This window comes from Camelus bactrianus, chromosome 5, assembly GCF_048773025.1.
Source record: "Camelus bactrianus isolate YW-2024 breed Bactrian camel chromosome 5, ASM4877302v1, whole genome shotgun sequence".
NCBI lineage: Eukaryota > Metazoa > Chordata > Mammalia > Artiodactyla > Camelidae > Camelus > Camelus bactrianus.
The window spans coordinates 98,188,000-98,212,970 of record NC_133543.1 but is presented as its reverse complement, the minus strand read 5'-3'; the positions used below and the strand labels follow the sequence as shown (position 1 = coordinate 98,212,970).

The following is a 24,971-nucleotide window of genomic DNA, read 5'->3' as shown; positions in this document are numbered from 1 at the left end:
CATAATGTTATATGGGCACATGGATCATGAAAAGGGAAACAAGAATACTTTTTTAACATTCGATCAATGGTAGGCAGCTGCTGGACATTTTGGGAAAAGGAGAAATCCATTTTTTAACCATGGTACTGAAACACATTTTCCCTGAACCACCCTAAATTCCAGCCCCTCGAGATCCACCAGCTGTGCGACCCCACATTCCACAGTCACATACATTAAATCTACTTTTATTTTTTGTTCTAAAATGTGCTTTTTCTTTCTTTAATATCAGTCCAGGACCTCCACCTCCTCTTTAAAAAACAAACAAACAAAAAAACACCACCACACACACACAGACACACACGCCATCCTCCAACCAGGTGAAAAACCCCCGGCGATTAGTCTATAACAAATATTGACACGAGGGGAAAAAAAGCATGTTGAAATGTATTAGAATCAGAACCTGTACAAAAAAAAAATTAAAATATAACCTGAAACTGTTCAAGTTCAGAAAGGCTAGTCAAGTCCTTTTCTCTTGCCAGGAGAATGCCATCATTAAAGGGCTCTGGGTCACCAGCCAGGGAGTGTGGGAAGAAAGAAACAGAAGCAGCAACAGATCCTTCACCAGACAGACAGGCCTCGACACCACCATCCCCACCATGGATGCAGCCAGGAGGAATTAAAGATCTTGGGAGAGCAAGTGTTGGCAGACAGCCCCAGTGGGCCACTGGGGCCTTCACACCAAAAACCAGTCTGAGTAGTCAGAGGCAGCAGGAAGTGTGGCCAGCAGAGAACACCAAGCTAGAAGAAACTTCCGCCACCCAGCAGACCCATAGCCCCCTCCACTGATGCTCAGATACCAGATGTTAGTCAGCCCAGTGTTCCCAACTAATGAGGGGCTGGAGCTGGGCTTAAGAGGCTGAAAACCCGCAGGTTTAGTAAACATAGCCCAGCATCACATCCCTCCATGGCCTGATCAGAGCTGCCAACAGGGGATAAGGTAGGAGAGGGAAAACAAAGCATTTTGATACCTGGCTAAAGGGCGCCTGCACCATTGTGGGTACTGTGGTACTTGGGGCTGGAGAAGAACAGCCCCCCTCACTCAGAGAGGGGCCTCCTTCACAGCCATCCCTGTGGGCCAGTTAAAGCTGCTTCCAGCTTATGACCAGCCTGACAAAATGACATGAAGCAAAAGAAAAACTGGGAGGGAGACAAGCCCTTAGACAGAGACAAGAACCTCCTGGAGGGAAGCTGGGCAGTGTCTGGCCCTGTTGGGATGGCATCCGTAGAGCCCCTGAGTCTGAAGGGAGCAATTGGGGAAGGGCGAGTAGGTGAGGGAAGGGAGTTGACGGTTCTTCTGGAACAGTACCAACGTGGGGGAGGCGCTGGTGAGGGGACGGGCAGGTCTGGAACTCACGGAAGGTAGAAAGGGGAGGAAATAGGCCCTTGGTGTCCCCTCCCCACCTGACCCAGGCCTGGTGAGTGCCAGCTGCCCCAGCCAGCCCTAGTGGCGGCTGGAGACCAGACCTTTCACTTTGGACATCTTCTTAGTGGGCTGCCTCTGCTCAGCGTGAGGGGGACACTCTCGTTCAGCCAACTGTTGCTCCATCTCCTGAGCTGAGGAGGACGCGGTAGCTTTGAGTGTCTTCTTGATGTTGGTAACCTGGAGGGAGACAGGATTGGTGTGCTCAGCTTGTGAGCACCACAAACCCCCTGAAACTTGTTCTCACTATAATGGGGGCCACTCAGAGAAGAAGCCAGAATCCTCTGCAAGAAAATCTGAGATTATTTTCAGAAACCCAGATGAGGAGAAACAATCAGAGGCTACTCATGGAAGATACATGGAAATGAGTCATGCAAAAAAGTGGAACTAACGCTTTCTTGGTTGAAAACAGGGAATATGCCAAGCGGCAGCAGACCATTTGGCAAAAAGGTAAAACACCGTAGGTGAAAGAAAGCTCTGGTTAAAACAGCCTTAAAAAAAGAAAAGGTGACCCAAGATGCTATACTCAGCTAATTATTGTTTCTGTATGAAACCACAAATATTTCACAAGAACTTTGAGAATACAGTTCTTGAATAAGCAACTGAGGAAAAACGTCAGCCAACTAAGTGACAAATGACCAAAAAAATGCGAGTAAAAAACTGGCAGAAATGCAATCATGGTACTCAGCATATGTTTCTTCACTTAACAAAGGAGTGGGTCAAAAATATTTCAGAACTCCTGAACATTTTTCCATGTCAGAACACATATTCTCTCTAACATCTGTGTACTGTTCTACTATGACTGATCTACCACTTTTCAATTAGTTCCCAGTTTGTTTTTCACTTATGTATATGCTACTATGGACAGCCTTCCATGTTTACCTTTTGCATACTTTTGTGAATACCCATGGAGGACATATTCCTAGAACTGAGCTTTCCACATCAAAGACTCTGCACACTTTATGCTTTGGTAACTATTGCTACATTGCCTTCTGAAAAAGATACCAACTTGTACGTCTACTGTGTACTCCCGTGCCCGTATTTATACACGTTCCCCAATAGTTCTAATGGATCTTTTATACCTTTGCCCGTCAGCTAGCTGAGAGGAAGGAAAGGGGGAGAAAAGCAGAGGAGAAAACATTAGTTGTTTTTTTTTTTTAATCATTAGAAGGAAGAAAGGGGAGAAGGTTGGTGCAGAGTAAGGTATATGTTTGTTGGTAACAAAGAGAAGGTGCTTCCCCTGTTTGGCGGCTACCATGTTCCCTGGGAAGGTTTGGTTTTCGACAGAGCAAGAAGGAAGTTGCCAGGGACCATGGTTCTCAACAGTCAGAACATCAGGAGCTTGAGTAAGAGGCCGTCCAAATGCAGAGATGAGAGCGACACAAAAATTAGGTTCCTGGAGGAGATCTATCATCTGCAGAAAGATCCTGGACTAGACTGTAGGTCATTTTTCATTTTGTTTTGATGTAGGAACAGCCATGACCCAAAACCGCTGTCACCTTAATCAATACTATGACCTTTCTGAAAGGAACATCAACAGAGGGCTGTGGACTGGGACAGTGAACACAGAGGGCAGTCTAAGTCAAGTCCGGATTTATCCTGTGTCCTGCCAGACCAAGAAATGCTATCTCAGAACCCCAGGCATCTCACCTCCTAGAGGCTCATTGCTGCTCTGGTATCTCTTGTTGAATAGAGTCACTTGGTGAGATAGTTAATTTGGAGCAAGTGGGTAGCTAGCCACTCTCTCTTGTAAAAGAGATGTTTGTGTTTGTTTCACTTCAAGGCATAGTTTGACGGCCTTAGAGAGAGATTAAGAAAGGTGATTTCTCAGTTACCACGGCTTTATAAAATAACACTCCCAGGTTTGTCCAGTTTGATATGTTTTCTAAGCACTGTAAAGAAAATTAATTAAAATCTTAAGAGGTCACAGCATGACTTAAGTTTATTTCTTTGCATATCAGTTACCTCTGACTTCTAACGTATTAAAAGATCCTGCAACCTAAAAATATACATTAAGAAAATGGAGGGAAATAAAAAAGGAGATTCATGCCTCATATTTTCAGTACCTGGGATACACTGCCTGAGGGAATTTGTTTTTAAGGTTTCCCTTTTGAGCTGACAAAATCTTATTTAAACAAAACATTATGAAAATAACAAGTTTTCATTATAAGGCCTGTATTTCCAAAAAATGGTATCTTTCCCACTTAGCAAAACAGCTTTATTAAAAATAAATTTAAAAATATAGTTTCCTTCATTTCATCTTGGCTGCTAAACACCACTTAACCTTATTTCATCAAGTTCTTTGTGCAATCATTTTCACTAAACAGTCAGCTTATACTACAAATAATTTCCTATATTGATTCTTTCATTTAATATATCTTAGATTTACTGACAGCCTCATAATCCCTACATGAATAAGAAAAAAGTATTTAATCAATTCCCAAATAACGGGTCTACTTTCAATCCCTTGCATCTGTGTTTCTGATGAATCTGTCATTACAAGCATAACAGAAGTTAACTGGCATTTTTCTTTAGTGGCCTCAGGTGACTTGGGCCAGCTTTGGCATCAGAGTATCCATGGTGGAGCCGAGAAGCCAGTCCCGCCTGCCAGCCCATGGAGCAGACTCTGTCCTGTGGCACATTCACTGCACACAGGCCACTCACCAAGAAAATGTTCCCTGTCGGCCTCTCAACAGCCAATCAGCTCAACTGGCTCCAACTCTTTTGCTGTATATACTCTTCCCCCACCCAAAGTTCAGCACTTCCCGTTTCAGATCCTTTATAATAACATGAAATCACAGGGTCTCACCCTAGTTCCCAAGAAAACCTGCTCTTCACCCTTCTCCATCTACAGAAGGACCTAACTGTGCTCTCTTCCTATCTAAACCATCACTCCCCAAAATGGTAAGGCAGCCTCCCCATCTCAGTGACTCAATTCTATTTAAAAGCCTTTGATTCAGGATCCTGTCAAAAGCTTTTAACCAAATAAACAGAAGCAAAGACACTGCTCCACTCTTCACTCAAATGCCTATTTACCTTCTCAAGCAGTTTTTCTTATAGAAACTATCTCCTGACAAGCTATTATTTGGGGTGCTCAGTGACCCTGGCATGCCAGAAGAAGAAATGAGACTTACCCCCAAGGAAAAACCTGGGTTGTTCACCATTTCTGTAATGCCACTCAAGATCCTGTCCCTTCCTTCCTGCTCCACAGCACGTGCCCTCCACTGGAACCACACTGGTGCAGGCCTCATCCTCAGAAGCAGTCCACTGGTTCGGCCTTGATGCCTTTCCTGCACCCCGTTCCAGCCTGGGCGAGCTTCCTCCTTTGCTAGCCGCCTCTGACCCTACCTATTCCTCAAACCCACCCTGAACACTCTAGCCAACACTGACCTGCCTCCCTAAGCTACATCGCCTGGCAGCACCTCCCACTCTTGGATGGACAGCCTCCTCTGTGCTGTGTCTCCTCTGTTTCAGGGGTTCACATCTAGCTTCCAGTAAGACTACGTACTGACAAAGTTAAGTCCTCCTCACTTGGGTAAACAAACCATGGAGAAAAAGAGGGGTTCTTGGGCAACTGTCTCTTAGCCTAAGAAATGAGGCCTTTTATCCTTAACAAGGCCTCAGCCTGGATGGGGGTGACGCGGCTCCTATCACACTGGGGCCTATCACAGATAAGCCTTGCTCAAGTCAGTCTGATTGTTAGTATTTTAAATACACGGAACTCACAAAGGAGACTGTTGAGCCAGTGACAGACTCTCATAGCTGAGGGACAGGTAAGAGTCTTAGCTTTCTGTAATAGCCTCACGGGTCTGAAAGTAGACAGCTCCTTCTGGGATCCAACAGTGGCTAGCCAGGTAGGTCTACCAACGAAACCCACAGAACACGCCTGAGAAGTCTAACTCCTCTTTCTCAGAGCTGCCCTTTAAATGATGACTAATATCCCACAGACTTGTCTTCTTTGGCCTAAATGTCCCTAATCTTTTCTAATTTTCTTCCTTGAGTGGACTGGCTTGCAGGCCATCCCCATCCTATTACCCCAGGTGACCTAGAGTTTGTCACACCCCTCAAATTACGGGCCTTAGGAATTTTCAGATGGGCCTGCACCTGCTAACAAAGTCACAGCCTAGCTCTATTAGAGACCTTAAATATTCAGGCAAGAGGAGAGAAAAGTGTCCTAGGGTAGGAAAACTTCTTTCAGCTGTGGGACAGAGCAAAGGTAGACAAGAGGTAGAGTGCAGAGTCAGAAAAGTGCTCCAGAGAAAAGGAGACCAGGGAGATGGAGAGAACCACCCTCCAGAAGGCATGAGAAGCACACTGCTGGTGCACTCTGACAGCCAACAGGCTCGAGATCTGTCATTAACAACCCCTGGGGGATTTTCTACATAAAGAAAAACAGAGTTTACTGTGTCCAATTATGCTCTATTACCTACAAGACTAGAACACAGCCTACCTTGTAAATGTAGCACGTGCTATATATTGTCATTCCAGAGAACATCAGGCATAAGCACATTCAAATAGAAAGAGAAATACTCTCCAAAACCGAATGTAAATGAGGTGCTTGGTGGAGGTAATCATTACCTCCCCTCCAGAGTGTTTGCCCAGAGATAATGAAACAGCTCATAATGTTACTGTTCTATCTCCTCCAGGTATGCTGGAATTGTAGCTAATTAGTTTGTGTTATTTCTGTGAAAGGCTAAGAGGACAGAATATTCTTGGGCAGTTTGTGATGGGGCTGACTTCATTAAGAGGGAAGGCTCTTAAAGCTAATACTCACCAGAAGATAGCTGCTGTTATACGATTTTGGAGGGAAAAAAACATCAAGTTTTCCCCTCTGAGAATAAGCAATCTAATTTAAGGACAAATAAAGAAAAAATCAACTCAGCTGAGAAAATGACTACAAAACTTAGGTTACAAGTAACAGAAGCATAAATCGAAGCAGAATAGGGCAGAATTACAACTTTAGTCATGGTAGACTTTTCTTTTCAAGTTAACAGATATTTAGTCAGCACCCTCTCACTAAATGTGCCTTCAGCTGGGGGACAATCAGTATCCTACCCACAGCAGATTATGCATTTGTGAATGGAAAAACGGTCAAGACTCTGGGCTTTGACCATTATCCCACTCTTCTCATACTTGTCTGTTCCAGGTTTCCTAGAAGATTATTAAGTCAGTAGATTGTTCTAATTGGGAGTGGAGGTGGCCTCGGTGGTTTCCTCAAATTTCTCTCAAACTTAATCAAATCACTACTGCCACCTGGTGGCAGCATTGGGCTCTGCCAGCAGGGGCAGCTGGAGCTGCGTTTTCCTATAGTGAGCAAGCCCCTGTGTGCTGGCTCTCTCTCTTGTTTAATAACCATAATTCAAGGAGCCCACACTGTTGTAAAAGTATTGGTTGTGCCTCAACATTATGCAGTGCCTTCTTTCATCAAATGCCATTTGTCATGAAAACAAACCTGAGCCATTCAAAATTCTAAAACCAGTATCATTTATTCAATTTTGCTAACAACCGCAATCCAAGCCCACCACCTACCACACAATTAGCAACTGTCCAGGCACAATCAGGCTCTTCCTGGGGTACCAACTAGGTTAAAGATGGTTTGTTTCACATGGGCTATTCCAGGGCAGGTAGGCATGTTTAGCTTCCAAACCTCATTTGTTTCCAGGGTTTGATTTATAGAGAATAATCAGTGAAGAAGAGAGTGGTTACCCCTTCCTACTTTGCTCAGATATCAATCCCAGGTCAGAGAAGAGACCACAGGGTTCAAGCAGGGGATTACACAGCTCACTAGAGAATCAGCAGGCTTAACTGTATCTGTCTCTGACTAACGCTGAATTAAATATAGTTCACACTTCATTGGCTAGAAGATTAAAAATTAACAATAGATCAAACATTCACAGAGTAGGTATGCATATGTATATAGGGGTGTGTGTGTTTCTGAAATAAATTCACTCTAGTTCATGAAAACCAGGGTTCAGCAGCCCACTGACACTTGGGGAGGGTGTGCCTGAAATATACAACAGTCATTTGAGCACCTGTTATGTGTTAGACATGGGACAAGGAGCTGACCTTACCAAGGCCAGGTTTTATTTTAAATGAGACACAGGTTTTATTTTTTAGGAGTACACACAACAGAGTAGGGGAAATCTTCAAATTCCAAAAATCCTCCTTTGGTAGGCACAATTACTTATTTCTTATGTTCCTTAGCTGTTAATCTCTTGAACAGCTGACATAAAATTCATTAAATACCATTAACGCTTCAAGCTCTATCACTCTAGAAAAGGACTTTCAATGCCAAAATTCTGATCTCAAGGGCTCCATACAAATCGGGCGATGGCTCAACAGGTATCCAGGCTATATGCTCACAAACACCCACTAATCAAAGGCTGAAGCCTGTGTCTCTCCCAGAGGCTAAAACTGTTCTGAACAACCAAGTGTCTAACACCGCAATCACACTTCTACCTTCACTTGCATTTTACCAACCAAATTTTTTCCCTTTCTTCCTTCTTTAGTATGAAACATATCATGCATTTTAAAAGATTACAACATTTTACAACAGTTTAGAGAAGAATAAAATGAACACTGTGCATCTACCACACAGCTTAAGAAGCAGCAGTACCAGGGCCTTGAAGCCCCATGTGTCCCTGCCCAACTACACCCCTCCCTCTGCCCGACCTGGTAACCACCATCCCTCCACTCATCTTTAAGACTCATCCCCAGACTCGTTTCTTTTGCTCTACAGCTGCAAAGTGCATGTGTACTGAGGAATTATAAGGCCTTGTGCTCTAAGCCCGCTCACCCTCTGGTGACCAGGAATCAGAAAGGAGACAGAGAGCACCAAGAGCAGGGCCTGTGTCACTCATCTCTACCCCAGTCCTGCCCAGGGCCTGTTTGTGAGTGACCTCTGGTTTAATCTACAGCAAGATTCACAAGACAAAGGAACAAACAGGGATATGCTGGAGTGGGGACAAACGTTCCCTTCCTTACCTCTGCCTCTACCTGCTGCTGAGTCCGGCTGTGGTTCTCCTTGTACTGGTTGGCTCTCAGAACTTGCTGCTCGATGCCCAGCAGGACTGCTTCGCAGCCGTCACACCTATAAAGGAGATAACCACCAGCCCTGAGCTGCAGAAAGGTCTGGGAGCTCTTCTCTGGCCTCTGAAATCTCCCTCCCTGACTCCTTAACAGACATCGCCTGTAACCCTCCATCTGCCAAGGCTCTTGCCCCTTCACTCCTTCCAAAAGACAAGTGTTTCTGCATACATAGCATAGAGCATTGGAAACAAACATGGAGGATGAGGAGTGGTTTTACAGCTTTAATTTCCAACCTTCACATCCCATGGGAAAGCTTCACTGGCTGTGCAATTAAAGGAGTTAGGAGCGACGTTAACAGGCGGCACTGATTAATCTACTTCCCTCTGCAGAAGAAAGTATTTTCTCAAAGCATCCTATTTTGAAGATTGCCCTTTATCTGAGAAGTGTGTTACTTCCTAATTCATTATTTCATGTTCCCACTTTTTATTTTGAAAATCTTAAAACCTAAAAAAAAAAAATTAATAGTACAAGAAATAGCCACATACCCCCCCACTTCAGAGTCCACAGCTGTGAACATTTTGCCGTATTTGTGATAGCACTCTACATACCAATTTTGTTTCAAATCTAACTCCAATGCCTAAGACAAGTTGTAAAAATTTGTACTACTAAACATCCTAGAATGGGGGTTAGGATTGCCCCACTGGGTGCAAACACACTGAAACCAAACTACAGAGGTGAAAACTGTGTCAGCCACCTCAAAAACAGAATAAGACCGCAAACTTTAGTGGGATTGGAAACCTAGATTTTGTATGCCAGACCATTTTCATGCTAGGGGTATTTTCTAAGATTATTTCCCGTTTATTCTGATTTAACAGTTTTACAATCTTTTGAAAGTTCCCGCCTGTGTCAGACGTTGTAAAGGGAAGGTGTCTGGGGTCACACTTGGGACAGAACTTGGGATAAAGGGTGGGCAGTACATGCCCTGGGGTCCAATAGTAGCCGAAGTGACGGAAATGCAGGGGCTTTTGGACATCCCTGGATATACACTTCTTGAGGCTAAGCCAGAAAGTCAGTCTGTTTTAAAGAAAACAATTTCCTTACCCCTCTGTACAAAGTCTGCCTGCCCTGCCTCATGACTTCCAATATGCCATGTGCCCACCTGGGAACATACTCTCCTCACCTCCAATGATACTCCAACCCTGGCCCTCCTTCAAAACTCAGCTAAAACCTCTTTAACTAAGTCCATCTAGCTTTCTAAGTCCCAAATCATTTGAATAACTCCTTGAAGGATGTGCCACAGCTCTTGCAAACATCAAATTACATTTAAATAGACTATATGCAAATATCCCACTTCCTTTTATATTGCAGAAAATGGTTATCAAATATTCTGTGTTTGAGTCTCTGTTCCAACTTAGAATAACCTATTCCTTTGTGTTCAGTATCCCTCACAATGTTTTACGAACACTAGCCCAATGTTACTGACACTGAACATGGGTTCTCTTATCCAAAGAATCTTTACAAAACTAACTTCTTGAGCTTGGTCAAACTCTGAGGGTGAGTTTGCAAAGCACAAAGTCAGTATCACACAGTGAGGCTTCAAAGGCTCCACCTGCCAACCCTGGGCATTTTACAACACGCTACTAAACAGACCCCAACCGTACAGGACAAGAACTATTTTACAACCAAGACACTAGGAAGCCTGAAGTGATTTCTGCTGTCATACAGCTGTAGTCACAAATGCAGCCCCTCTTTGTAGCTTAACTGTCTCAAGGCCCCAGCTCCAGGCAGTCCTAGATGATAACTGGAGACCACATTTCCCCAAATAGAGGCACAAAGGGCATGCTAGATATCCTCTCCCTAAAGAGGGGGACACCTCCTTCTTTGAGCCTCACCATTCATGCAAGGTCTTGACAATATTATTGATATCTTTCTTTCGGATGTCACGGCCAATGCAGAAATCCACTTCGAGCAGCTGGTTTCGCTGGTCCAGCTTGCCCTGAATGATATCGGTGTAGACAGCCTCGATGATAAGGTCTTCCAGTTCCCGGAGATTCCGCATCTCCAGGTCCTTCAGCAGCACGGAGTAGGGAATACACTGTAGATAAGGCCATATGATATTTATAAAAACCACTGGCAAACATTAAAGAAAATGCAGGTATTACCAGATAACCAACAGCTGCCTCAGAGCTTTGGGAAATGTGGTATATTGGTAATTATTAACATCTATGGCAACAAGAGATGAATAAATGAGCTGTGAGACCTGTGAGATCCAAACAAGACCCACAGCATCTAGGCATGTGTTCTCCTCAGTCCTCCACCCCCAGACTTCACCCAGCTTCCAGCTTTCATGCTCTGAAGTATGCTCTTAGAGATCCCAAAGACTCTTTACAGAGGAGAAAGGGAAATACTCAGTATATGGCACTCTGCTGCCTTCTGGAAGCTTGTAGAATTTGCATAAATGCCAGATCATCACAAAACTCCAAACAATCTCAGACACCGAGAGACGAACTGGCTGTGTGCCCAGCACAGAACAATTACAAAAACTTACAGGCTAACACATCCACCCATAGGTGGTCAATGGGTAGTGCTGGCTCAGAGGTCATCCTGAAATTTACATATGTTTTCTCTGTCTCTTAAAACCAATGTCAGTTCCCCAACAGTGGTCCTTTATTAGGCTGTACCAACATTCTGTATGACTCCAAGACAAGTGGATATCTAAGTATCCAGTTTTCTGCAAATCCTCTGACACATCACTATTAGTTTGCAAATTAACACAGCAATCAAATCTGCAGAAACAGACAGGAGGAAGATGTATGCAGAGAAGAGGGCAAACATTCGAGGGGGTTTTCTGACTAAAGATCTGAAATTCAGGGGTGGTACATGCGCTTACAATGACAGGTTGCAGAAATAAGGGAAAAGGCAGTCCTACTCTTTGCTACACTTGAGAGGTCCATGACAAGGACAAAAAAAAGGTCAGATTCTCATTTCCTAACAAAATAGGCCTCCCACCCGAAATGCCAAGCTGAGAAACAGAAATTTATTATGAGACCATGTAAAATGATTTCAGCCACTGAAATAGCAATCCAAGAACAAGTATACATCTCTCAGACTCAATCAGAGAGGGGAAATGCAAAAAGCAAACTGTTTCAAAGGCACAGACCCACAAAAACTTAAGACATTTAAGCTGGGATTGGCCAAAATCAACTATAAATTAACCGAACCTGTATCATCTTTGTTAATGGCTATGAGCAGCTGGTTGCACGTCTTCTAAATCGAGTGGGGCAGAGAACTCAGACATACAGTGGAGTGGTATCTTCTAGAAGGTTAGGGTCAAAAGTTAGCATATAAAACAAAAATCCCAGTTAGTATAATTAACCTTGAAAATCCCTAGAGGAAGGCAGCATATTAAAAATCTACCTCTTAGTTTTTCCTCCAGCACTGGCACAGTTCACTGTGCTCTGAGCAACTGAAGTGGTTAGCTTGCCTTGATATGCCTTGCTGTTTAAAAAATCCGTTTCTTGAAACAGCAGTCTCCTTTAAGCATTACAAAACGCTCACACCACGTGACATACCACAGCATGTCAAAACTGAGACCTGCTGATTCACTACCACTCCTGGACACTTTTCCTAAATCGAATGGTGAGTAATTGCCTACACTGTTTTAACTGTTATTTTTTTCTCTTTTGTCCTTTGCCAGGCAAATTCTATACATTTATGATGTGACTCTGTTGTGTGTAGCTGGGACTTCCCACACTGATGCCAACGAGACACCTGCCTCGAAATGAAGAGGAAAACAGGAAAGGGTTCAAGCCATACCTTCATCCTTGATGCCAAGCTCACGATGGTGAGGTGTTTCAGCTTGTTCTGCTGAGCTGTGCTCAGTTCCGGCAGGCTCTCCTTGTTCGCTGCTCAGTCCCACCCACCACAAAAATCAAGACACAAAATAAAATTAGGATTTCTTTATGGAATAAGTACACCAACTCCCCACATCAAACCTACTACTGAATCACTGTCATGACTCTGCACTTATTTGTTAAGCAAATGTTCCATGAGCACCTCCTGTCTTCTCTGAAATATCATGTGCTTCCAAAGAAGAAAAAACTGAATCTCTACACATAAGGAGCTTAGTCTACTGAGAAGTCACGTATGAATGCACAAAATTATATGACAATTATCTTAAAGGAATACTATTTGTGCCCTTTGTGACATTCAATCAAGTTCAACATGTCTTCACTGAGCATCTGTTATGTGCAATGCCCTGTTTTAAGGGATTCAGGGGAATCAAGGATAAATAAGATGGGCCTTGTCAGGGCACTCCACAACTCCAGGAGCACCAACTACCACCCAGAGTTGTGTAACTCAAAGACCTTAGACTTGTCCTCGGTCTTACCATTAGATGTTTCAACAGCTACAAATGCAAGACAGAATCACCAAAAGAAAGGTATAAATTACCAGAAGATAGCCAAAGGGTTAAGAGGAGGGGAGAGGCAGAACGGGAAAAAGAGAGAGAGAAAGAGAGAGCGAGAGCAAGAGAGCACGCAAGTGAGTGAAATCACACTGGGGAGACACGGGAGAGAAAAAGAAAGAAAGGTGGAATTTGAGATGTTCCCTGAAGGATGGGCAAAAGTTTAGTAATAACAGTAATGGTAACAACAGCACTGGCAGCAGCCACTGGTGACATATAAGACAAGCTTTACTTGGTATAAGTGCAAACATAGATCCATAAATGCGCACACACATCCACTTAATCCTCACAGCAACCCCGCAAGATGGATTCCAGATATGTCTTCAATTCCTTATCCATAATCCTGGATTCCAAAAAAGGTGAATCCAAACCAACATTTTTTTCCTTGAGCACAGTGCTGAGATTCATCTGGTGGCAACTCATCTAAATTGAGTTACGCTTTTTATCCCATTTGTTGCAAATACTCATTTGTTTTGCTGCAAAACTATGAATGTGTTTGACTATCAGTGTTGCCCACATCTCTCGAGTGCACTACATTAAAAAGTATATGCATCATATTACCTTTTTAAAGTCCCCAAAACTCTAAATTCTGAAACATCCAGCCCAAGGAGTGCAAGTAAGGGACTGCAGATCTTTCTATTACTCCCATTTTAGAGATAAGGAGATTGAGGTACAAAAGATTATTTAATTTGCCAAAGGACACACGCCTAGTGGAAGTGGAAATAGAATATAATGCAAGAATCCTGGTTCCAAAGTCTGTTAAATGCTGCTCTTTAGAGAGGATGGAAACAAAGAATACAAAGCAAAGGTCAGAAAAAGCTGGAAAGTGGCAAACCATCCAGTCTGACAGCAGCACAAAGTAGAAGTGACCAGGGAGAAAGAAAGTGAGAAAAAAGGGGCAGTCAGGGATATAGTAGGGAAGACCCTGAGTCATACCACTAATATAAACTGCCAGGCCTATGTCATGCCACTAAAATAAACTGGGGAAGCCAGACAGAAATGGCTTGGGTGGAAGGTAAGTTAGTGTCTGGACAAGCACACACCTCATTCCTGATATTTAAGATTCTAATTTATGATGATTCAAATGATTTACAAAAGAGAATGGGGTAAGTAGATTATGGAGTATTAGATTATGAAATATTAAAAGTGACTACAAAGACTTAAAACATGGATAAATGCCTATGAAATAAGTGAAAAAAGCAAGATATAAAATTGTATACACAATCTAATATCACGAACTACATATCAGAAGGTACAAGCACAAGGAGGAAAACTCCAGCACCATAATGCTAACAGTACTTTGTTTAATGGTGGTACAACTATGAGTAACTTTTTCCCCCTATTTTCCAAACTTTCTTCAATATGGTGATAGTATTTAGATAATATTTAAAATGCTTAAATACTTTACAAGTGGGTATTCTGACGTTTCACAACACTCCAAATGTTCTACAAACACCAGTCCTCAAGAATCTCATCTGGAAAATAAACAAGGGCTATATTTATGGATGAGCATAAACATAGCCCCCACATATCCACTGGGAAATACAAGGTGAGAAGGGAAAGTCCTCATGTGAGGTCACCTACTGGACACAGTAAAATGGGAAACAGCCAGGTTAAAAAGTTCCCACCCTTTGTTTTGTATCCCAGACCTCAGTGATCCTCATGAAGACAACACATCCAAACAGAGCAACATAATTAAGAAGACTTTGGAGGATCTTAACCAACTCACCTATGTAATCTGGGTATGTTCCATAGGCAAACAGGTTCAGCAACTGCAAATAAGCAGCATTAGTTCCTTCTGCAAGCTGAGAAGAAAAAAAAAACAGTTCACAGATCAAGCTATTTATAATCACTGCAGTGTTCAAGCAGAGGACAGATGACCATGTGCCACAGTTTTGTACTGTTTTATTGCTTGGTCCCTGAGGTCCCTTCCAACTCTTTGACTCTGAAGAAAAATAAATAAGGTTATTAAGGCCCCAAATTTAATTTTTCTCCCTCAGGAATCCATATTTTACACTCCACACAGCATGCCCAAGAACTACTTTTGTCACACACACACACAGATGTGCACACACACAAAGCAGAAAGCACAGGGAGCAGTTCATCTTTTCTCAGGATTCCCTTGCCATCAAAACGAGAACTGGATCAGCCTGTCTACACACCAGCTTGGGAGGTACAGCACAAGCCACTAACAATCCAAACCGAATAAAGTATAGGGTTGGCTCCAAGTTTCAGGACTGCAAGTGGACTGTGAATTCTGGAGATTAGCACAGCGTAAGGTGTGACAAAAGAGCCCAATTGGGGCAGGAAACCAGGATATCAGTCAGCACCAAACAAAATTACGTATTCCTCACTAATGCTAATGGCAAAGAGCCACCTGTAGAAGAAAAATGAAAGAGATACTATTCTACCAGGAACTGCTCTCCTCTGCTCTGCTGCCAGTTACCGTAACTGGGTGCTTCCCTTACAAATACGTACTTGTTACTCTTGCAATTTACCAAACTCAGGAAAGTCTGAACAGGAATACCCAAGTGGTATTCTGTGGACACCAATAATACTACTACTCAATTTTTACCATCTTATAAAAAAAAGGTTCTAAAAACTGTATAATTTCAGACCACTGAAAGGCTACTAGTTTATTCCCAGATCACATATGGAAAAAATAAACTGTGGGAGGATAAAGGTGATTTGCTAAGCACTCCAATGAGAACTCTGGCATCCTAATACCCAGTCTAACTTCTCAGGTTATCAAAAACCACCTGAAGTCCTGAATTAGAAGTGGAAGAGATCATCAAATCTAGCCGCCACTTTTCAGACAGACAATTACAAAACTAGCTATAAAAGACTATTTTCTCTAGAGCAGACACTCCCAAGTTTCTCCCACTGGCTTAAATCACCAAGTTCTTTCTGAGAGGACGCAACGTGAGTCGCAACGCTGAATCCTGCTTACCTAGGAAATGCAGCTAACACATCAGCTGGACCTATTTCCTGAATATAGAGTGACCCTTCTGTTATTTAAAGATGTAAAAAAATGCTGGAGACTTGAGAAAAAAGGCCATGGAAGGTGCAGCTGATGGCTCATTAATAAACCCTACAGTGATTGTGGATCCATTTCAGATACTTGTGGCAGCAAACAAAGCAGTTCACCTCTACAAACTGAGAAGAATGAAGACAAGAACTCTATCTACTGAAATTATTTTCAATCTTTCCCCAACTAATAATATTTCAGAGGCTTTGAAGAAATTTGGTATCTCAGCAAATGACACTTCAATTCTAATTACTTATATTGAAGAGGGAGAAAAACAAATAAATCAAGAAGACCTAATATCTCAGGTGGAAGGTCATCAAGTTTCTCTAGAAAATCTTCCTGAAATAACAAATATTACAGAAGTGAAAAAGATATATAAACTATCTTCACGAGAAGAAAATATTGGGACATTATTGGATGGTATCATTTGTAGAATGTCAACAAAAGATGTTTTATGAAATGAAAAATATTAATAGTTTTCAGCATTTATTAAAAACATTGGTTATTTTTTCCAGATTTAAAAAAAAAAGTTCTTTCTGGCTTTAATTTTCATCTACCTCCTCTTACCCAAACTTCCATATAAAACAACCACTTTGGTAGGGGAGGGTATAGCTCAGTGGTAACTTGCATGCTTAGCATGTACAAGGTCCCGGGTTCAATCCCCAGTACCTCGGTCAAAAAAAGAAATCTAATTACCCAACACATATAAAAAATTTTTTTTAATTTAAAAACAAAAACAAAAACAAAAAACCACTTAGCATATTCATTCAGGCTTTTCATGAACCTGAAGGAACATATTACCCCTTTGTCATCACTTCTTTTGAAAAATGATGAGCTATCAAGCCATGAAAAGACATGGAGGAAATTTAAATGCAATATTACTAAGTGAAAGAAGCAAATCTGAATGGTTACATATGTTTGATTCCAACTATATGACATTCTGGAAAATTTCAAACTATGAAGACAGTGAAAAGATCAGTGGTTGCCAGGGATTAGAAGGGAGAGAGGGATAAACAGGTAGAACACAAAGAATTTTTAGGGCAGTATAATACTCTATATGATATTTACACAGCAGATATATGTCATTATACATCTGTCTGAACCCATAGACTGTACAACACCAAGTGTGAACCCTAATGTAAATGATGGTCTTTGGGTGATAATGACGTGTCCGGGTAGGTATCACACTGGTGGGGGATATTGGTAATGGGGGAGGCTATGCATGGGGTACATTAGAACTCTCTGTACCTTTGTCTCAACTTTATTGTGAATCTAAAACTGCTCTAAAACAAAAAACTCAGTTTTCTTAAGTTTTCCTCAAGGGACTCCTTTTCTATTCTCTGGTAAATTAAATTTTTACTGAAAGCTTACTGTGTGTCAGGCTACACAATAAGCTCTAAGGAAACAACTGTGAGCACACAGACTTTACCCTCATGGAGCTTACAGTCTAGCAAGCCAGCCTGCCATTAAATAAAAATTCACAATTGAAAAATAAAAGTGGATCTTTGTGTTTCTAGCTGTTGCAGGGAAAGGAAATGATGCAGCGTCCACACATCTGCAATGGATATCATGGGGAACTACCCAAGCTTCCTGATCAAGAGGAATAAGCTAGGGTGAAAGAGTATAGCTCCGTGGTAGAGTGCACTTAGCCTACACGAGGTCCTGGGTTCAATCCCTAGTACCGCCATTGAATAAATAAATAAATAAACCAAATTACCACTCTCCCCTCCCCCCAAAAAGAATAATAAGCAGATATACAGCAGCCAGCCAGCCAGTAACCTGAAGACACACAACTCCTTTTGCTACAACAGGCTGATTCAAGGCAAGGCTGTGGGCATGGAGCCGGCAGCCAATGGCAAAGGTGTCCTCGTGGTCATAAACTGAAGAACTAGCCAGCAAAAGCCAGTCACCTCCTATGTGTGGACCACCATCAACAAGAATGCCTGGGACACCCTCAACAGCATCGTGCACATGAACAAGGGCTGCCCAGACCTGCACATGGCTACCATTGGCAGAGCTGGCAGCCATCCACAGAGCTGGCACCATCCTAGGCAGCCAGAAAGAAGCTGTGATGGTGAAGAGGAAGTTAACCTACCCCACCAAGAGCTCCTGAGCACAACTCCCAAAGTAATAAAGATGTCAGCAGACTTCTCAATCTATGTAAAAATACTAATCAATAAATATAAAAGTATCTAAAGCGGGAAGTAGATGGTTAAAAGCATATGCCGCTTTACATCTCTGTTCCACCTGGTTATTTTTCACCAGATCTTCTCATTTTTAAGGCACAACAACCAAAAGTGATACTCAAGGTTTTAATAACAACCACCACACAACCAAACAAAGTAAAAAGGACTAATTCCAAGCTTTTCATGTCATATCTTTTTTAACACATCTACTTTATAATTGCCCTTTTCACGGGAACAATATACTCTTTATTCACAATCATCTCATGTTCAATAGCAATCATTTTCTGCTGTGTATGTACCTGATCAATCTTCATTGTCTATATTCGCACTAGAGGTTTTATGCCCCTAAGAATGACTAAAACTACCTCTGCTAAACATCAGTCCACACTTCTAGTCTACTTTTTCAGTTTATCAGGTTCAATTGGATATTCCCCTATCTTTCAAGTTATTAGCAGCCTAACTTAAATTGACCCCAAATTCAGATGAAAATATTGACCAGAAGGAGCCCAGGACATCATCCTTGCTCTCTTACCCTGCCCCATTAATTCTCATTCCTCTCTCAACAGAGCACCTCACAGGTCCATAGCTTCAGCACTGAAATTCTTCGCAAATATGGAGAATCACAGGAAGGTTTAGAACAAAGATAGAGAAATTGTTTGTAAACTTCTCTTACCTCCTGCACATTGGCCAGCTCCAGCAGTTCTCCAAAGACATATACCCCAGGAGCCTCCAAAACTTGGCTTATGAGAGCAGTGAGGGCTGAGCCACTGGTACCTTTGGCTAGTAAAATAAACTGTTCCAGGAGGTTACTTGAAGGTTTCTGTTCACCTGCCATTCTCTGACCTTGAGATCTGTCCAAAAGAAAAGTGTTTCATTCTTCCTTCTTCTTTGCACAATCTACGTTTATTCAATGTTGGATTAGACATCAGAATACTTTAATTTTATAGTATTCAATAAGAAAAAACAGGTCCTGAGTCCAGATCTCATTTTGTGAAATGGGTAGGGTTCAACCTGTAGTTAAAGGGATTTTGTCCTTATTCTGACATTTGAAACACATTTAGTAAAAGCCACTTCATCTCCACCTGGCCCTTTCCCAAAGGCAGCACCTTTTAAGCCCTTAAACCTAACCAGAACCTAAAGAAACACACAGGAGTATCTCAGTTGTTGTTTTATATCCACTCATTTTTAGACTCTGGTTGAGAAGCAGAGAATGTTGCCCATACACAGAGGCAGCAGAGGTAAGCAAAACAAATCAGTCACAGCTTCCAGTGTGTCATCAGAATCCCACCTACAGCCAAATACAGACAAGGAAAGATACAAAAAGCAGATGTCCCATTTAATGAAAAAAGTCATTGACAGAATATAAAAAGGGGGAAATCATCTTGATAGATAAGAGGCAACATGTTCAAACTAAGAAAATAAATGCATACATGCTGTGTAAGTCCATGAGGAAAATCCCTTTATTTGGCCTCCTATTGATATGTAACATTTACCAAACGTGACTTCAGAATTTGTATGAAACCTCAAGAAAACAATTTTAAAAAATCTAAGAAATCAATGAAGATATAATGTTGCCATCCTTAAGACATTAGGACAGGAGGGTCCCCCAACTGTATAATCTACTTACTACAAACTGAGTGTGTGTGAATACACATACTGCATATCTACTCTACAGGAGTCTTGCATAAGGAAAGATTACTTCTCCAAGAATAATATATACCAAGCAGTGTGACAAAATGAAGGAGAAAGGGTATAGTACAGTGAAAAAGAGAACAAATCAAAGAAGGATAGTTTGATGCAAGAGAAACTAAGTTTTCCTGTAGAAGTAGATACCAACAGCAGCAGCCCTTTCACAGTATTACAGGAACAAGTATGTCGCCTCACCCAGGGTTACCTAAGAAGGTCTTGTCGGAAACAAAAAAAAAATGAAGTGCGAGGGAATAAAGGTTGGTGAGGGAACGGGAAACTGGAGGGAGAACGGGAGAGAATAGGAGGGAGATGTGGAGGGGAGGTGATGGTTAGGAGAGGAGAAACAAAAACCTTTCAAAGTGGACACTTGTGAAGACACTGAATGGAAGGGCCTGGTGATAGAGAAGAGGTAGAAAAATGGACAGAAACTTAGGTCCCTCAAAAAAACTTGGCCAAAAGAGCAAAGCCAGTGGGGGCAAAGAGGTAAGGAGGCGGTGATAATCGCTTTCTTCTGGAGTGGGAGGGTCTGAAAAGGCGGCTAGGAACTCAGGGGAGATGAATTCCCGTCGTGGCGGGCGCTATTTTGACGGATGGCAGAGGGGCAAAGAGGCAGCCTTAGGGGGTGGAAAAGAGAGAGCAGTTGCGGTGCGGCAGCTGAGGGTCGCAGACTGGGGTGAGCTTCAGACTGGGTGGCGTGTTACAGGCAGGGCCGCGGGTGCAGAGTAAGGAGCCGCGGGGCGCGCTCCCGGAACGGGGGCGGGGCAGTGTGACCGCGAGCTTTTCCCACGGCTGGCGCTAAGCCTGACGGCCCAGACGAGCCAGGCGCGCCGGGGTCCGCCCTCTCGCCAGCCCCTACCTGTCCTTGCCGCCTCTCTGTCCTCTTGGTCGCTGACTTGGCCTCCCGGCGCCTGCCCGCAGGTTGTCAAGCGTCCATGATCTGCCGGGCGTCCGACGCTTTTCTGTCTCCGCCAACCCGTTGCCCTTGCGGCTCCCCCGGAAGCCTCCCGCCGCTGCACTCGAGTTCCGCCCACACTAGGTTCCCCCTGCTGCGTTCGCAGCCTCAAACCTTCAGCGCGCCCCGGCCAGGGAAAGGGGGTCCGAGCCGGGTGGGGGTCCTAAGGAGAGGAATGCAACCCAGGCAGTACTGGGCCCCAAACCATCGCTATTACCATACTGGGCCCTAAAACCGCCTCTTTGGCCCAGCTTTACCCCTCAGAAGTTGCCTATAGCGACTGTGTCTACCCAGGGGGGTACAGAGACAATAAGCAGTAAAAACTACCATTTTTTGAGCGTTCTTCCATGTGCCGGGTGCTGTACATTGTCTTGTTGAATTTTCATAGTAACTCTATGGCCTGTAATATTATTCCCATTTTTCAAGTGAGATAACCAAGCCTAAAAATCCAAAAGCCAGTAAAGGTCAAAGTCCCCTTTGTAACCCAGGCTATCTGAAACCAAAGACCATGTTCTTCACCTCTAATCAGAAAAGGTTTTAAAATAAGCAAGAGATGGGTTGAGACAACAATGGTTCTGTGACCAAAATGACATTCATGGGATTGCATTTGGTACTTACCAACTCCCCTGGGATATAGTAAGAATGTTACATAACTGAACACTTAAACTGGTCCCTTTAAACTATACATCACAGACTTTAAGGTCTTGAAGATGAGAATAAGAGGCCTGTTTACGTTTTGTGCGTTTGAATGCAGAAATCAATCAGACAGATGCAAAGGAGCCTAGCAACAACTAACTCATTTATTTAAAAAATTTCTTTGCACCTATTATATTCTAGAAGGTTATAAGAAGAAAAGACAAGGTTCTTGCCCTAAAAAAGCTTCAATGTTTTAAGTGCCATGAGAGACAGATGATAACACTTTGGAACCACAGAAGAGAATGTGCTGGGGAAGAGAAAATGGGCATCTTATGGGCAAAGGGGGTAAGTAAAAGAGGTCAATGACCATAGTCACAGAGGTTTGCACTGTGCAGCATATACTGATGCATAAAAGAAACCCATGACTGGGACCCAGGGTTCACAGGTGAGAAATGGGGGCTACAGAGTTGAAGTTAGGTCATCGAGGTTCTCGGAAACCACATTCAAGGCACTATACCCAGTAAAAACCTAAATACTGCTAAGTTCCTACCTAGGAAAGCTCAGAGCTCCTGGGAGAGACAGGCCTGTCCAGCTATTACAGACCATGCCATAGGCAGCCCAAGGGTACAGATGAGGCTCTCCTCACTGTACCCGGAGGAGAGGTGATTTAAGGCAGGATTCTGGAGGAAATGATACTTGAGTTAAGCCTGGAACAATGAGCAAGCAAATCAGAAAGAGTATAAGCCATGTTAAAGAGTTTTTGTTTTATCTTAAGGGCACTGGGGAGCTATTTAGGGTTTCTTTTTTTTTTTTTTTTTTTTTTTAGCTGTGGAGAGGTCTGAATAATTGCCATTTTGGACACTAGCTGTTATAGGAATGGATTGGATATGGAGAGAACTAGAGGCAGGGGAATGCTTGAGGTGACCGATGTATTCCATTTAAGAGACTGTGAGATCTTAAAGAAAAGTAGTGGCAGTTGGGCATAAAATCAGAAGGGACAGTGTTGGAGACATTTAGACCATAGTCTCTATCAGACCTGGTGACCAGTTGAATGCAGGGATAGGGAAAGAGGATCTCACCCAGGATTCTGGCTGGGGAGGCTAGAGCTGTCTGGAGGTGGTGTAAGTGAACAGGGCTGTGGAGGAGAAGGGGCAAACATGATGGTGGAAGGAAGACAACTAAGTTCTGTTGAGTTCCTAAACATTCTGGCTATGCCTCCATTTCCTCCACACAAGCCAGCAACTCCTCTCCTAGAAATAAGTGCACAAGCCCACGAAAAGAAACATATGAGTATTCACTGCAGCTTTTTAAATAAAAGCCCAAAACTGGTAACTGAACACTTAAATGCCCATGAATAGTAGAGTAGGCAAATAGTGCTACATACATTACAGTGGAAAACCACTCAGTTTTCAAAAAACAAGCTACTGCTACATACAACATGGATGAATCTCACAAAAATACTGAGGAATGAAAAAAGCCAGACTCATACTGCGCATACTATGTGATTACATTTAAATGAAATTGAAGAACAGATAAAACTGATCTATAGTCATTGAAGTCAGAAGAGTGGCTTTTGGGATGGGAGGATGCGGTACTGACTGCGAAGGGACACAAGGGGTGCTGGAAATGTTCTGTATCTTCACGTGTGGACACAGGTCTATACATACGCAAAAACTGTGCCCTTGCTGTATGCGTTATACCTCATTAACAAAAAAACTTACAGATAAAAATTTCTAACATGGAAAAAAATCCTACTCATACCACCTCCTCCATCAAGTTTTGCCAGCTGAAATACAGCTTTCCATCGGGGCCTCTGTAGCATTCTAGTGTCCTTTCTTTTGTGCCATTTATCACAGTCCATCTTGAATTCTGGGAGTCTCTTTATTTCTCTAATTGAATGGTTATCTTCCTGGTGGCAGTGACCATTTCTTTCACCTTATACCAACAGAGAGCCTGGCAAATAGCAAAAGCTGAAAAAGGTGTTTGTTGAATTACATGGAAGGAAAAATTGGGTGGGTGCCCAGATTGGTAAAAGGGGGACAGGAAGAGGAGGGAAGGCCTAGGAAAAGATAGCAGATCTCCAAGGAAACCTTTGCTTACAGTACAATTTTACCTAGTTTCTGCAACCACATTAAATGTCACCTTGAGCAGTAAAGAAAACATCAAAACACCAAGTCTTACCTAAACGGAGGATAAACAAACATTACATTCCTTTACTTGCAGGAAATCCACCAAATAAATGCCTACTTAATGTCGACTGAAGAAAAACACACAACCTAAAAGTTGCAAACTATGTTTTATTCAGGGACCTTACTGTGTACTGTAGCCCAGGAGATAGCCTTTCAGATAGCTTTGAGGAACTGCTCCGAAGAGGTAAAGGAGGAGCCAGGCTACATAGTTTTTGCTGGGGAAAAAAAATGTAGTCGAATATCAAAAGATTACTGCTAATCACAAAAAAACAGATATCTCAAATGAATGATTTTAGTGTTTATGTATGGGAAGATGCAAGAATCTAAGGGTCACTGAAATTATTCCTTAGATATGTTTCTTAACTGTGTAGGATAAGTATCCTGTTTTTTCCATCCTAAATTCCCCTGTGGGCCCATTTTCAGGGGCAGCTTCAGTGGCTGAGGGCTTGATAGTTGGCAACATTCCTTGTTATTTACCGGAATGTCAAGCAATATTCATTGTTTACTAATATGGCAGGCAACATTTTTTTCTGTCCACACTAACCTCTGGATGTTTCAACCTGGGTGGGAAAACTTCACCAAGGAGAATAAGGTCGCATAGCCATGCTGCTAAAAATATCACCACCCTAGAGCCCAGACTGCAGGAGACTTAGATCCGAATTTTAACTCTGCCCCATCTTGCTGTGGCCCGTGGACAATCTCTTTGCGTCTCTGGGCCTCAGTTTCCTCATAAGTAAAACAACAAGGGTTGGATTGGCAAATTCTCTGAATTCTTACTGCATTGATATTCTGAGTACACAATCCGTATCTTTCCCAGTCCAACGCAGGAGCACATCAGAAACCCCTGCAAAACACGTAAAAGGCGCCCCAGAACAACAAGCACGACTTGAAGGACTCATTTTGTTATATTATCTTTCACAGTTTAATCAGTGTTTGTGTTTGTTTTTTCAGTCTTACCATGACTTGCAGGAGATTTCTGAGTTCCATGTAAATAGAAGTTACCTCTCTGTGGGTTGTCATCTTCTTTTGAGGCTGAAGAGGATCTTCCCGTCTGGTTTCAAGACCCAGGATTCAGAAAACACCAAGCCTACAAGCCGGTTTATGAATTTGCGCACGCTGCGCGGCACACTGGAATCTAAGTTATAGAGAAATAGAGTGCTGGGAATGCTGGGATTTGTAGTCCCTGGGCTTCTTGTTGCGTGCTGGGATTTGTGGTCCCCCAGGTGCCCCCTGGAATGCTGGGAAGTGTAGTCTCTGCCACATCGCACAGGGCAACCTGCCGTCATCTCAGAACCCTACTGTGCCAGCGTCAGGAGCGGTCCCCTCGAGCCTCTGCAG

General features: G+C 42.8%; 1 protein-coding gene and 1 pseudogene across 4 annotated transcripts; one reads left to right on the top strand and one right to left on the bottom strand.

Moving 5' to 3' along the window:
* Positions 1-403: 403 nt before the first annotated feature.
* Positions 404-24,806, bottom strand: COPS7B (COP9 signalosome subunit 7B). 4 transcript variants are annotated; one of them, XM_010956050.3, is made up of 7 exons: positions 24,591-24,736; positions 18,841-19,018; positions 14,683-14,758; positions 12,305-12,393; positions 10,381-10,583; positions 8,444-8,549; positions 404-1,639 (listed from the first exon to the last, which is right to left on the bottom strand). In XM_010956050.3, exons 2-7 carry the CDS (start codon positions 19,000-19,002, stop codon positions 1,481-1,483), a joined length of 795 nt encoding a protein of 264 aa, XP_010954352.1. In that variant the 5' UTR covers positions 19,003-19,018; positions 24,591-24,736; the 3' UTR covers positions 404-1,480. The 4 variants fall into 4 exon arrangements, with proteins under 4 accessions (XP_010954352.1, XP_010954351.1, XP_010954354.2 ...); XM_010956049.3 differs by lacking the exon at positions 24,591-24,736 and adding an exon at positions 20,713-20,868; XM_010956052.3 differs by lacking the exon at positions 18,841-19,018 and having other exon boundaries at positions 24,591-24,806.
* LOC123617150 (EKC/KEOPS complex subunit TPRKB pseudogene) lies at positions 15,911-16,621 on the top strand (annotated as a pseudogene).
* Positions 24,807-24,971: the final 165 nt, after the last annotated feature.